The sequence below is a fragment of the Lepidochelys kempii genome, chromosome 2 (genome assembly GCF_965140265.1).
Source record: "Lepidochelys kempii isolate rLepKem1 chromosome 2, rLepKem1.hap2, whole genome shotgun sequence".
NCBI classification, from domain to species: Eukaryota; Metazoa; Chordata; order Testudines; family Cheloniidae; genus Lepidochelys; species Lepidochelys kempii.
Window position 1 is genome coordinate 212964817 of NC_133257.1, and position 13197 is coordinate 212978013.

Sequence of the window (13197 nt, forward strand, 5' to 3'; positions counted from 1 at the left end):
AGTGCAGGAGAAAGAGGCACTCTGCTCTCAGCTCAGGTGCCGAGACCTGACATAGCGCACACAGCAGTCCAGAGCTTCAATTGCAGGAAAAACCCTTCTCAGCCTCACACTAGAGCATGCCCAGTGCGGATGGAGCCTTCAGGGAATTTAGCTGTTAAGGACTTGTTTCAAAGGCTTATCACTTGGCCAAATTTTAGTAGATTTTTCATGGGGACAACAAGAGACACAATACTGACACAAAGGCCACCCCTGCCAAATTTAAAATCCCTGCTGCAAAGCATGGAGGTGTTTGAGTTTTTCAAAGAAATGGTTGCCAGAATTTTTTACCTGGGCAAAATGAAGTATTTTTCCTTATCCTTGTTCTCTGAAACAGCTGAACTATATTTTGGTAATTATTCTCCCACTCCCCACAATATCCAGCTTGAGGCATTAAACTAGCACGGACAATTTCAGCCCAATGATTACAAGTTTGTCAAAGTTACAAGCAACTGAAAACATGGGAAGTGTTGGGCAACTTTAATAATAGACTGTGCTACCAGCCCTGCCTTGCACATGCGAAAGAGAGAGTTTATATGTAACCTGTCTGAATACATTGTCCGTGTCATTCAACTGTAAGATCCTTGTGGGAAGGGGACAGTGCCTTCCTCTATATTTCCACAGTGTAATCACATAGATGGTGCGCAATAAAAAATAATAGTAACAACAAAAACATTACTATCAGATTGTTCCTTACCTTCCAGTCATGAAACCACTGTCTACTTTTTCCTCTTAGACAATATTCTAGTAAGAATAGATTGGAAATCCATGCTTTCTTCTTCTTCTTCTTCTTTTTTTTCCTTAAACAAGGGGCAGATTTACATGTCCAACTCTCATTAATACTTGTGTTATATACATTGAGAAAGAAATGAATTCCTTTGTAATCCTGCAGGATCACACCATTTTTCACGCACACATTGTTACACACCGCACTGTAACAGTTGCTCTCTCCATAATCCTAATGCAACTCCCTTTAAAGACAATAGAAGGATGATCATTGACTTCGATGGGACTGATCCAACTCCAACGTGACTTGATGTACCAGCAAATCTAGTAAAATTACACCTTCATGTTCCATTCTTCTGGAGTGAATAATGGCTAGCACATCATCCCCTTTACCCAGGCTAGCTTTCACTCCTCCAAACCCTTTCCAAAGGAACAGGGCCACTTCAGTTGCTTCAGCAGATCTACAGATGGGCTAGTAATTACTAGGGAGAATATTGTCTGCAAACAAACATTTGGAAAGGATTGTGGTGCTGGAGTGTGTCAGACTTCAAAATTTCAGTTCAAATGAAAGGCCTTCCTGAGAGATGCAAGACTGCCCTATGGTTAAGACAAAAGATTGGGAGTCAGGAGTCAAGGCCACACGGCAAACTTTGTGTGTCTTTGGCCAAGTAACTTAGAACTAAACTATGATTCAAAATATATGTAACTGCACAAAAGAAGCAAGAAGGATAACAACCTCCCATAGGCCCCTACTGATGCTATCCAGACCTCAGGCAAAATTCTGAGCTGTGCCTCTAAGAGGCGCAGTCTGGAACTTGCAGCCCTGAGGCAGGAGAGGCTAATGTGGTTTAATCCACCTTTGCGCCCTCCTGCTCTGGGGGATGGAGAAGCCCCTTGCATAATTCAGACAGGCCTCCCAGGGCTGTCTGAGTTCCAGCAGTCTTCTCAGGCTGTCTGATGAGCATCAGTACTGCCCAGAATCTACACACCATACATGCTGCAGTCCAGCCCCAACACCCCCCCCCACCATTTCCCAGCCCCACTCCTGGGACAGCCTCTAAACTGGAACTTCCAAAGGAGTCCTTGGAAGGCAGATTTATGGCTCCCTACTGCAGTATCTTCACCACGGGACTCCTCCCCACATTGGACCAGGGCTTTTTAGGCCCTTTTACGTGGCAAAAAGTGGCTAGAACAGGAGGGAGGATCCCACTCATTAGGTCCAGGTGCACAGGTGTAGGTGGAGCTGTCTGTCTGTTTACTCCTTTCCCAGAGTAGAAAGTGGTCGGGAAGGGACAAGGAATGGGGGGGGGTGAAGTACAGTTTTGGTTCAATGCCTCTAATCTGCTGGCCATTGTAGTTGAGCCAACACAGAGAGCACGGTCATTAATTACTGGTACAGTTCAGCAGAAAATTAATATTCCCTGGGAGCAAATGTGATTCAGTTACATCTCTGAGGCCCAGTGACTACCAGTGCTACTTTTGGGGTTTACACACTATCCCTTGTTCAGGACAGTACCTAAAGGTAAACTCTAGCCCTTAATCTCTTTGTGCCTCATTTTCCTCAACTGTTTAACAAAGGTGTGGAAGGCTTAACTCATTCATGTTGATAAAGTACTTTGAGATCATTGGAGTGAAAGCACTATGTAAGTGCACAGCAGTATTATAGCGATCAAGTGTGCACAGAGAGAGCTCCTGTAGCCTGTACAGGGCATCGTCAGCGGGGATTTGCCAGAGACTTCACTAAGAACAGGATTAGGCCCATAATCCATGGAAGCTACATTTTAGCTAGTACTATCGCCATGTATCATTTTAATAGATCGTTCCACTAGGTGACATTTTCAGTACTAGTAAAATATCCCTGGTCTATAACAATGACTACAGTTGCATGATCTTCTGAATAGAGCTAAATTTTTACTACTTCCTTGCTTAGGTATATAGAGTGTTTTTCTTCTAGACTTCTCTCTCGAGCTATTTTCAGATAGCCAAATTTGTATGTGCTTTTATAACTGAATTATAACAGCATTTTATGCCAACGGGTTAAATTTTTTAAGCTCTCAGAAAAGCTGCTTAATAATGCTTAATAACATAAAAACAACTGCACGGCTAAATGAAAGAAATATCTATAAATGGGTGGCCCTTGGGTGTTTCCAGCTATTGAAGAGCATAAGTGAATTTTATTGGTAAGGAATTAGGAATTACTGAGGTGTACTCCAAGCAATACAAATCAAGTTACTGAGCAATATATTTGCTTGTGAATGGACTGAGAAAATATTCTCAGGTAATTTATAATACAACACATTTGTTAAAAATTCAGAAGTCAATCACAAAATTAAAAAAAAAATACCTAAGAATAAGTAATCAAAAATAAAACACACAACAACGCAGAAACAGTAAATTATTCCCAACATATATCATCCTAGTGTGCACAATCATACAAAAATTTTACTCATGTCTGTTGTTCTCAGACAGTCTGAAATTTGATATATTATCTTGCAGTTCAAGTAACTATGAAAATGTGCCATATAAATACAAACCCTCTCAGACATATCCATCGTAGGCCTGATCCTACATTTCTGGCTCTGCCAAAACTCCCACTGAGCAGAATGATAGGGTGATGGTGCTTAGCACCTTGCAGAATAGGGCCCTAATTTAACTGGACTGTGCTACTGGTCAGCCCAAAAAAAAAAATCTCATTTTCAGTTGCACTCCTGAATAATTTCCCACAATAAGAATGGGAAAGTCCTATCAAAAATTAAGCCAAACATTTGATAACGTGTCAAGTATTTCCCCTGAACTTACTGCATTTCGTACGAGTTTGTCTTGACAAGAGTGAAGGTATAATTTGATAATACTGCAGGTATACTCCAGAACAGCAATCTCACACTTTGCAGTTGTTGCCAGAGAATTGTGTAGCTGCCAACTTTGATATAGCCTCAGCATCCTTATGTAATGACAACTTATTCCCTCAAGTGAAACACAACAAATCTGTTGTCCAGAATAAGTTTTCCTACATATCCAAAATTAGCTGGTCACATTTGGAAAACTCACTCATAACTGAACATTTACTTCTGCCTAATCTAGAAGCCCTCTTTTTTACTCTCTGTGGTATTTGTGAGCAAAAAACATTAATTTATAAGATTGCCGTCTCATTCTAAGCAATTAGCTTGCGAAAATAAAATGTTAGTAGTGACAGCTATATTACTATTTTAAAATATAGTAAAAACAAGCAACAGAAAATTAAAAACCATCAACACTGGACTATTTTTTTTAAACTTGCTTCATTCATTCTCATTACCGAGCATGAAATTGCTTTACAGTATGGATGAATGATCTTAGAATACCATATCTTGGTCTCAGAGGAGAAAATCCAATGCAAAGAGAAAAAATATATTTGTCAAACACTTGTGTCCTGTGTTAAAATGTATTTACATTACTTACCATAGCCCCAAAGTCTATTCCAATACATGGTGGGGGATACCGTAGAATGACCCCTCTGCAGGCGTCCAAATCGTTCTGGGTAGTTAAGATGCTTCTCATAAGAGGCTTCTGTAATGCATCCCAAACATTTTCCATCTAAATCCATTTTAGCGCAAAGTAAGAAAAACACTAAGTACAGGAACATGAAACACAATTTTGATTATAGTCAACTTTCTCTACCTGAATGAACAGTTGACATTATGTTCCCCCCAAAAGCATTTTAAATGTAGCAGCCTCACACAAATCCATAAGAAACAAGAGCTATTATGCAAAATAGTGGATATGCTAACAATGGCTATACAAAATAAAACCCCAAAATTCAGTCTTGTGACTTTCAGCTCAAGAGAGAAAATGATCATTTTAACCATATTCCACAATGGAAAATAATACTGTGATAGATCTTAGCGTTTATTTTAATTACTTACTACAAATTAGAAGTGATATCCTTGTCAAAATGGTATTTCTTGTCATAAAAATCATTTCAGAAAACACCTACGCGGAAAAGTAGGGCTTGTCTACACATAGAACGCTGCAGTGGTGCAGCTGCTAAGGTTCCCAGTTTTGGTTGGACGTATTCCTGGAGATTTAGTCACATGACATAATTTTTAATTCACGATTAATCTCTAATCCTGGAGGATTGGCAACGCGAGCAGCTGCACTGATGCAGGTGAAGGCACTCTACACCAATGGGAGAGAGCTCTCCCGCCGACATAATAAAACCACCTCTGCAAGAGGCAGTAGGTATGTCGGTGGGAGAAGCTCTCCTGCGAACACAGTGCTGTCCACACCGGTGCTAATCTCGGTGTAATTTATATCGCTTGGGGGTGGTTTATTCACAACCTGTGCAACATAAATTATGCTGACATAAGCTGTAGTGTTGACATCTTTTTTGTCTTTTCTAACTGTAGCAAGGAAATACCAGTATTTAAACGGATGTTGAAAACAATAGGCATATTACTTTAATTGGACCTAATTATTAAATTTACTTGACTGTCCTAAGAGGGAAGTATTGGCCTTTTCTTCATTAATTTTGCCTTCTTGTTTTATTCAATCAGGCATTAAAACTTTAGACTTGATGTCAAGTATGATAACCATTCACTATAAAAAAGGCTGCCACTATAAGCAAGACTGATATTTTTATTTATACAGTCAAAAAAGCTAAACTAAACTACAAGGTTTATGTGCCTCTTAATGGAAATTATAGTTTGCCTTTTGCTGCTTCATAAGCATCTAAGGTCAAGAACCCCGGGAGGTTGCTTTTGGTTCCAAGCGGTATCTCTCTTGGCAGCAAATATGCAAAGCCAGACCAAGTACTTCCTTACACCTTTCAACCCAGGAGTGGAGTCACAGAGCTGGTTTACAACGAACAGTGACATCTGCATAGCTATGTCTCTCAGGGGTCTGAAATATCCACACCCCTGAGGGACATAGTTAAACTAACCTAACCCCCGGTGTTGGCAGCAGTAGGTTGACAGAATAGTTTTTCCTTCAGCCTCGCTACCACCTCTTGAGGGGGTGAATTACATACAGCAACAGGAGAACCCCTCCCGTCACTGTAGTAAGTCTCTACGCTTACGACACTACCTCAACACAGCTGCAGCTGTGCCACTGTAGCATTTTAAGTGTACTGTATAGCCTAGAATCTACCTAGGCTAATACAGATTTATTTGAATTATATTGGTGATTGGTAGGTCTACCACAATGTAATAACTAAGACAATTCTTCCTTGGCTGCTTTGATATGGAAGAAATTTTAAAAGGTCTTCAGGCTCTTCACAGCTGAAAATTTAGAAACAGAATTAGAGAGACAAGGTGGATGAGGCAAATTCTTTTATCAGACCAGCTACTGCTGGTAAGAGAGACAAGCTTTCGAGCTTATATGGAGCTCTTCTTTAGGTCTGGAAAACATACTCAGGGCATATCTACACTACAAAATTAAGTTGACATAACTTACATCAGCATACAGCTACAGCAGTAGTTACATTATTTGTGTGTGTCTATACTTTGTACGCCTGAGGGAATTGCATGCCACTGCGCAATGCAGAATTTGCACAGAATTAATGTACTGTGTGCAGAATTTCATTTTTCTCCACAGAATTGGTGCTGCAGAGCTGCTGGCCACCACTAGGGGCCGCTGGACCCAGCAGAGCCAGGACACTGTCCAGGAGAGCGGGAGGGGGAGCTGCAGCTGTGGTTCCAGGCACATCCTGAAGGAAGGAGGCAATGTGCAGGAAATGCTGTACAAGCCTTGGATCCAGCATCAGGCTGTTTCTTTCTCTGGATCCCTAGGTTCTGGATGGAGGGGGGCAGGAGATGTGGGTGTCTGGGCTGGGGCGGGGGGTGCCCTGCAGCTGGGCTCTTTGGGGGGATGGATGTGCCGGTGTCCGGAATGGGGGTGGATGTAAGTGTCTGGGCTCGGGGGGCAGGGGCACAATTGGGCCCTGGGGAGTATGGAGTGCAGGTGTTTGATAGCAGAGGGGCAGAGTTCTCTCCAAAACATACCCAGCTGACATGTGACACAACCAGACTGAGGCATCCAACAAAAGCATAACAGAGAAACAGGAACTGGATTGTCATAGGGGTTTCTTTAACTCTCTACCCCGGGGAGCATCTTTTGTTGTCTGTATTGTTACAGACATACTTGCTGATAGGTATTTGAAATAAATTACCAAATTAATTGAAACTGCTGTGATTATATTGTGTTATTTTGACAAATAAAGTATGCAGAATTTTGCAGAATTTTAAAATATTGTGCACAGAATTTTAAAGTTTTTGGTGCAGAATTCCCCCAGGACTACCTCCTTCTGTCAGTGATGTACATCCTTACCAGGAGCGCTTGCACAAATTGAATTGTCAGTGTCAGACATCATGGGATTGATTCTAAAAGCCAGCAACAGTCAATGTAAGCAACACAGTGTCTATATAGACACTGAGTTGACCTAAGTACATTGACAATGACTCTACACCTCTCATGGAGGTGGAGTTATTAAGTCAGTGTCATGGGCGAATTATACTGGAGTGAAATTTTAATGTAGACACTTAGGCTATGTCTACACTGCACTTTTGTCGTTAAAACTCTTGTCACTCGGGCGTGAAAAAAACACCCCCTGAAAGACAAAAGTTTTAACAATAAAAAGCACCGGTGTGGACAGCCCCTTGTTGGGGTGATTTTATTTTGTCATCAGGAGAGCTCTCTCCTGGCAACAAAGAGTGGCTACACTGCCTATCTTACAATGGTGCAGCTGTGGTGGCACACTGCACCATTGTAAGGTGTGCAGTGTAGACATACCTTAGAATTAGGTTGATGTAAACTGCCTTGCGTCGACCTAACCTTGTAGCATTGACCAGGGCTCATAGTGTCACAGCTAAATACAAGATGGAACAGATTGTTTAGCCTAAGTACTTAACACATATTTCAAGAGCCCATTCAAGGTGAAGTGGCCCATTAACACCCCTCCAGTCAAAGGGTGGGGGAGAATAAAAGTGAGAGCGGGAGGCAGCTGGGGGGAGTTTGTTAAACAATCTGCTCCACCTTGTATTCAGCAGTCACATAGAGAATGTTTTCCAGAGCTGAAGAAGATCTCTGCAGGAGAGGGTACTGATGTCAAAAGTTGGTTTAACACTTCAACAAACTCTGTTTCCAGGTTCTTAGTCAGTGACTTCCAGTAGTTCAGTGGTCTGACTTTCTTTAAAACTTGGCAGAAAATATGTACTGCTTAATATTACTTTTTGTATTTAATTTAAATTATTTAGGCCTTAAAATGGGTTGTCAAAAGTAATTTAAAACAGATTATTAAAAATAAACCTATATTTTATTTAAATAAAAAAATTAAACAAATTTCAAAGATCCAATTTAAATTAAAAAATTGATTTTTATGCTCAATGGTGTTCGCTTATGAGATCTCCTTTTCCAAGCACCTTTGCAGCCCACTGATGTGAAGCTGTGTGGTGTTGATTTTACCTTTTGTGGCAGGCAGAGTTTGCAAATGGATAGGTTAACCCACACAGAGGCAGAGGTACTAATTTTGGTCTTCTGGGGCCCTACTAGTGTTGCTGGGCATCTGGTTTTCACCTGAAACGCCCGATCGAAAAGGGACCCTGGCGGCTCCAGTCAGCACCTGTGACTGGGCCGCTAAAAGTCCAGTCAGCTGCGCAGCGGGCCTAAGGCAGGCTCCATGCCTTCCCTGGCTCTACGCAGCTCGCAGAGCTGGTGGCATGTCCCCACTCTGGCTCCTAGGCTCTGGGAAAGCCAGGGAGCCCTGTGCGCTGTCACCGCCCTGAGTGCTGGCTCCACAGCTCCCATTGGCCAGGAATCATGGCCAAAGGGAGCTGCAGGGGCGGCACCTGCAGGCAGGGGCAGTGTGCAGAGATGCCTGGCCATGCCTTTGCCTAGGAGCCGCAGAGACGTACTGGCTACATCCAGGGAGCCGCCCAAGGTAAGCACTGCCCAGAGCCTGCACCCACACTCCCTCCCATATCCCAACCCTCTTCCCCAGCTCTGAGCCCCCTCCTGCACTCCAAACCCCTCAGCCCCAGTCCGTAGCCCCCTCCTGCACTCCAAACCCCTCATCCCTGGCCCCACCCCAGAGCCCGCACCCCCAGCCAAAGCCCTCACTCCCTCCTGCCCCTCAACCCCCTGTCCCAGTCTGGTGAAAATGAGCGAGTGAGCAAGGGTGGGGGAGAGTGAGCAATGGAGGGAGGGGGGATGGAGTGATCAGGGATGGGACCTCGGAGAAGGGGCAGGGGTGGGGCCTCAGGGAAGGGGCAAGGGATGGGGCATGGGTTTTCAGTTTTCTGCAATCAGAAAGTTGGCAACCCTAGGCCTTAAACATCGATACTCAGCTAACTACACTGTGTTATGACCTTCTAAAAAAGTAAGTGAAAACTTGTCTTTGTAACAAAAAGAGACTGATTAAGCTTTACTAAGTCATGCCATCTGACTTCAAGGGAAGGCCTTTTTTTTTAATCAGCCAAAGTTTGCTGGTAAAGTACCTCCAGTTGATAGAATGTAGTATTATTAAAATTTAGTATCATTAAACACAGGTCTGTATCCGAGGGCTAAATTAGGCAGAAGTAGTGAATAAACTAAATCTTTAAATGTGATAAGGTCCATTTACACTCCTAGATGAGATTACTTTTCTCTACATTACCCAAAGGTACTTGCAAAACAGAGGGAATATATTATGCTGGTGTTAAGCAGAACTTTTTTTTTAAAGTAGGTCAAATTTTTAAAACAAAACCTTAAAATCTTATGCAGTGTTACCAAGAAAAAAAATCTTGAGAGCTGTACTACCAAGGTGCTAATCACTTTTTAAAATATAAAAAGACTTACTTTTGCATAAACATTAAATGTAACGCTTTGAAATGCATAGTCACACACCTAAGGCTGTTCTTTCACTGTCATTTTAATTTAGTGTTTAATAACCAACTGAGTTTTAATTAACTCCATTGTTTTATTCATTTATATTTCTTGCACTTCACAAAAGACTGATTTGATGTCTGACATGCATATTTTCTGTCATCCAATTGCCCCCTTTCCCAAATAGTCACAAAGGGTTTGGGCGTTGGGACTAGTTTAGTTTTTTGGTGGGAAAGTAATAAGTGTACTTTAGATTCAAGATATTGCTGCCTTGCTTATTTTCATGTACCACATGCACATTGTTCCTGTTAAACGAAGATGGACAAAGCAGTAAAACTAGTAACAAAACGGAGACAGAAATAGCTCCACTGCCAGCGCTCCAGAAAACACAGCTCTAGCTTCAGGTTCCTTGCACACAGAGTGCTGCGCAAACCCAGACGCATGCAAATCTCTTCGTAAGAACATCGTAAGGGCCATCATTCCAATGCCTGGTCAACACCAGGAAATTTACCCATTGCTCACAACATGGCCTGTCTACATTAACCAATTTCAGAGCCATAATTCACCACTGGTGCAATACATTCAGGTTCTGATCCTGCAGCATAGAAGTCATTGAAAAGTTTGCCCTTTACTTCAATTAAAGTAGAATTAAGTCCTTACAAGATGCAGTGTTAACCTCCGGCCTTGCTCCCATGAGTCCTATCTATATTACAGCTACTATTGGTGGGACTCCACCGGTGCTGGATTATGACTATAAACTTCACTAGCATAGACAGGGGTCAGCAGTGGGTACAGCTAAATCAGTTCTGAAAACAGTCAGTTACTTAGGTGAGACAAGACTTATTTTCAGAGAAATTTGATGGAAAGAAGGAGGCAGCATACTGAGAGTGTAGGCGAGATGAAGCACAGGAACAGTTCTAGTGTCTATGTCCCTGTACCATATGAGATTCAGAAGGGAGCAGTGGGAAGTGATAGCCTTAACACTGTCAGTGTATACTTTAAAATTGGACAGGGTGGGAGAACTGAGATCCCAAATCCCTTGTGGTTAGCAATTCAGGAAATATTTAACAAAAAAAGGAATGGGAACAATAGAACTTCTCCAAAATAATCCCTACAGCAGATCTTTTAGAAAAACAACCAACCTTGATTTAAAAATTGTCGGTGATTGAGAATCCACCATGACCCTTGGTGAATTGTTCCAGTGGTTAATTACTATCACCATTAAAAAATATGCCTTATTTCGGTCTGTATTTGACTAGCTTCAACATCCAGCCAATGTGTTATACCTCTCTCTGCTAGATTTGAAGAGCCCATTATTAAATATTGTTCCCCTTCAAGAGGGTACTTAAAGACAGTAATCAAGTCAGCCCTTAACATGCTTTTTGTTAAGATAGACTAAGCTCCTTGAATCTAAGGCCTGGTCTACCCTACGAGTTTAGGTTGAATTTAGCAGCGTTATCTCAATTTAACCCTGCACACGTCCACACGACGAAGCCCTTTTTTTTTTTTTTTTACTTAAAGGGATCTTAAAATTGATTTCTTTACTCCACCCCTGACGATGGGATTAGCACTGAAATCGGCCTTGCCTGGTTGAATTTGGGGTACTGTGGATGCAATTCAAAGGTATTGGCCTCTAGGAGCTATCCCAGAGTGCTCAGTTGTGACCGCTCTGGACAGCGCTCTCAACTCAGATGCACTGGCCAGGTATCCAGAAAAAGACCTGTGAACTTTTGAATCTCATTTCCTGTTTGGCCAGCATGGCGAGCTCACCTGCACAGGTCACCATGCAGAGCTCATCATCACAGGAGACCAGGCAGTCCCAGAATCGCCGAAGAGCTCCAGCGGGGAGACGAATCTGTGCTGGCAGAACTCCATTCAAAAAGATGAAATGCCATAATATTTCAAAAAAGAAAGCTCCAATGGCAGGAAGGACAGAGACTATAACAGGGACCTGCATCAGTGCCTCGTGAAAATTAAGGAACTCAGGCAAGCCTACCAAAAAACCAGAGAGGCAAACGGCCTCTCCGGTTCAGAGCCCCAGACATGATGAGCTGCATGCCATTCTACGGGGTGCAGCCATCACTACCCCAACCCTGTGCTTTGACTCTGTCCAAGGAGTGGGAGGCAACATGGACACGGGTTTTGGGAGTGAGGAAGATGATAATGGTGAGGAGATTGTAGATAGCTCACAACAAGGAAGCGGAGAAACCGGTTTCCCCAACAGCCAGGATCTATTTATCACCCTGGATCTGGACCCAGTAGCCCTCGAACCCACCCAAGGTGGGCTCCCAGACCCTGAAGGCGGAGAAGGGACCTCTGGTGAGTGTACCTTTGTAAATATTATACATGGTTTAAAAGCAAGCGTGTTTAATGATTAATTTGCCCTGACATTCGCTGCCAGTACAGCTACTGGAAAAGTCTGTTAACGTGTCTGGGGATGGAGCGGAAATCCTCCAGGGACATCTCCGCAAAGCTCCCTTGGATGTACTCCCAAAGCCTTTGCAAAAGGTTTCTGGGGAGGGCAGCCTTATTCCGTCCTCCATGATAGGACACTTTACCACACCAGGCCAGTAGCACGTAGTTGGGAATCATTGTAGAACAAAGCATTGCAGCGTATGATCCCAGTGTTTGCTTGCATTCAAACAACATCAGTTCTTTATCTCTCTGTGTTCCCCTCAGGAGAGTGAGATCATTCATGGTCACCTGGTTGAAATAGGGTGGTTTTAGTAAGCAGGCATTCAGAGGTACCTGCTCCTGCTAGGCTCTTTGCCTGTGGCTGAACAGAAATCTTCCCCGCTGTTAGCCACGCGGTGGGGGGAGGGGTGAAGCCATCATCCCAGACAATTATGGGGGGTGGGGGTGGGGGGGGAAGAGTTAGTTGGGTTTCTGCTGCACGTGAACCCGGAAACTGCAGCCCCTCCTTTTAAATTGCCAACCCATTTTTAATGGCCAACCCAACGGCTACATCATATGGGAAATGAGGGCGCTGCTGTTTGAAACCATTTGCACATGAAGGTTAAAGAAGCCAAAAGACTGTGGCTTACCATGGCTGCCTGCAAGCCGAATTCTGTTGCCCAGCCCTGCGTGAGTGATCTCTCACACCAAACCGGCATACCCTCAATAAGAGGCAAAATGCGACCTTGTAATGAAAGCACATGTGTCAAGGTTCCTCCCCCACTCTGAACTCTAGGGTACAGATGTGGGGACCTGCATGAAAAACCTCCTAAGCTTATCTTTACCAGCTTAGGTCAAAAACTTCCCCAAGGTACAAAATATTACACCCGTTATCCTTGGACTGGCCGCTACCACCACCAAACTAATACTGGTTACTGGGGAAGAGCTGTTTGGACGCGTCCTTCCCCCCAAAATACTTCCCAAAACCTTGCACCCCACTTCCTGGACAAGGTTTGGTAAAAAGCCTCACCAATTTGCTTAGGTGACCACAGACCCAAACCCTTGGATCTGAGAACAATGAAAAAGCATTCAGTGTTTTACAAGAAGACTTTTAATAAAAAATAGAAGTAAATAGAAATAAAGAAATTCCCCCTGTAAAATCAGGATGGTAGATATCTTACAGGGTAATTAGATTCAAAAACATAG

At 43.0% G+C, this 13197-nt stretch overlaps 1 protein-coding gene across 1 annotated transcript in view; it reads right to left on the reverse strand.

Annotated features, from left to right (window-relative positions):
- HDAC9 (histone deacetylase 9) overlaps positions 1-13197 on the reverse strand; it is a 704899-nt gene that overhangs the window by 552108 nt on the left and 139594 nt on the right. The window contains exon 3 of the mRNA XM_073333773.1: positions 4201-4335. Within this exon, the coding sequence (XP_073189874.1) occupies positions 4201-4335 (135 nt within the window). The remainder of the gene's footprint in view (positions 1-4200; positions 4336-13197) is intronic.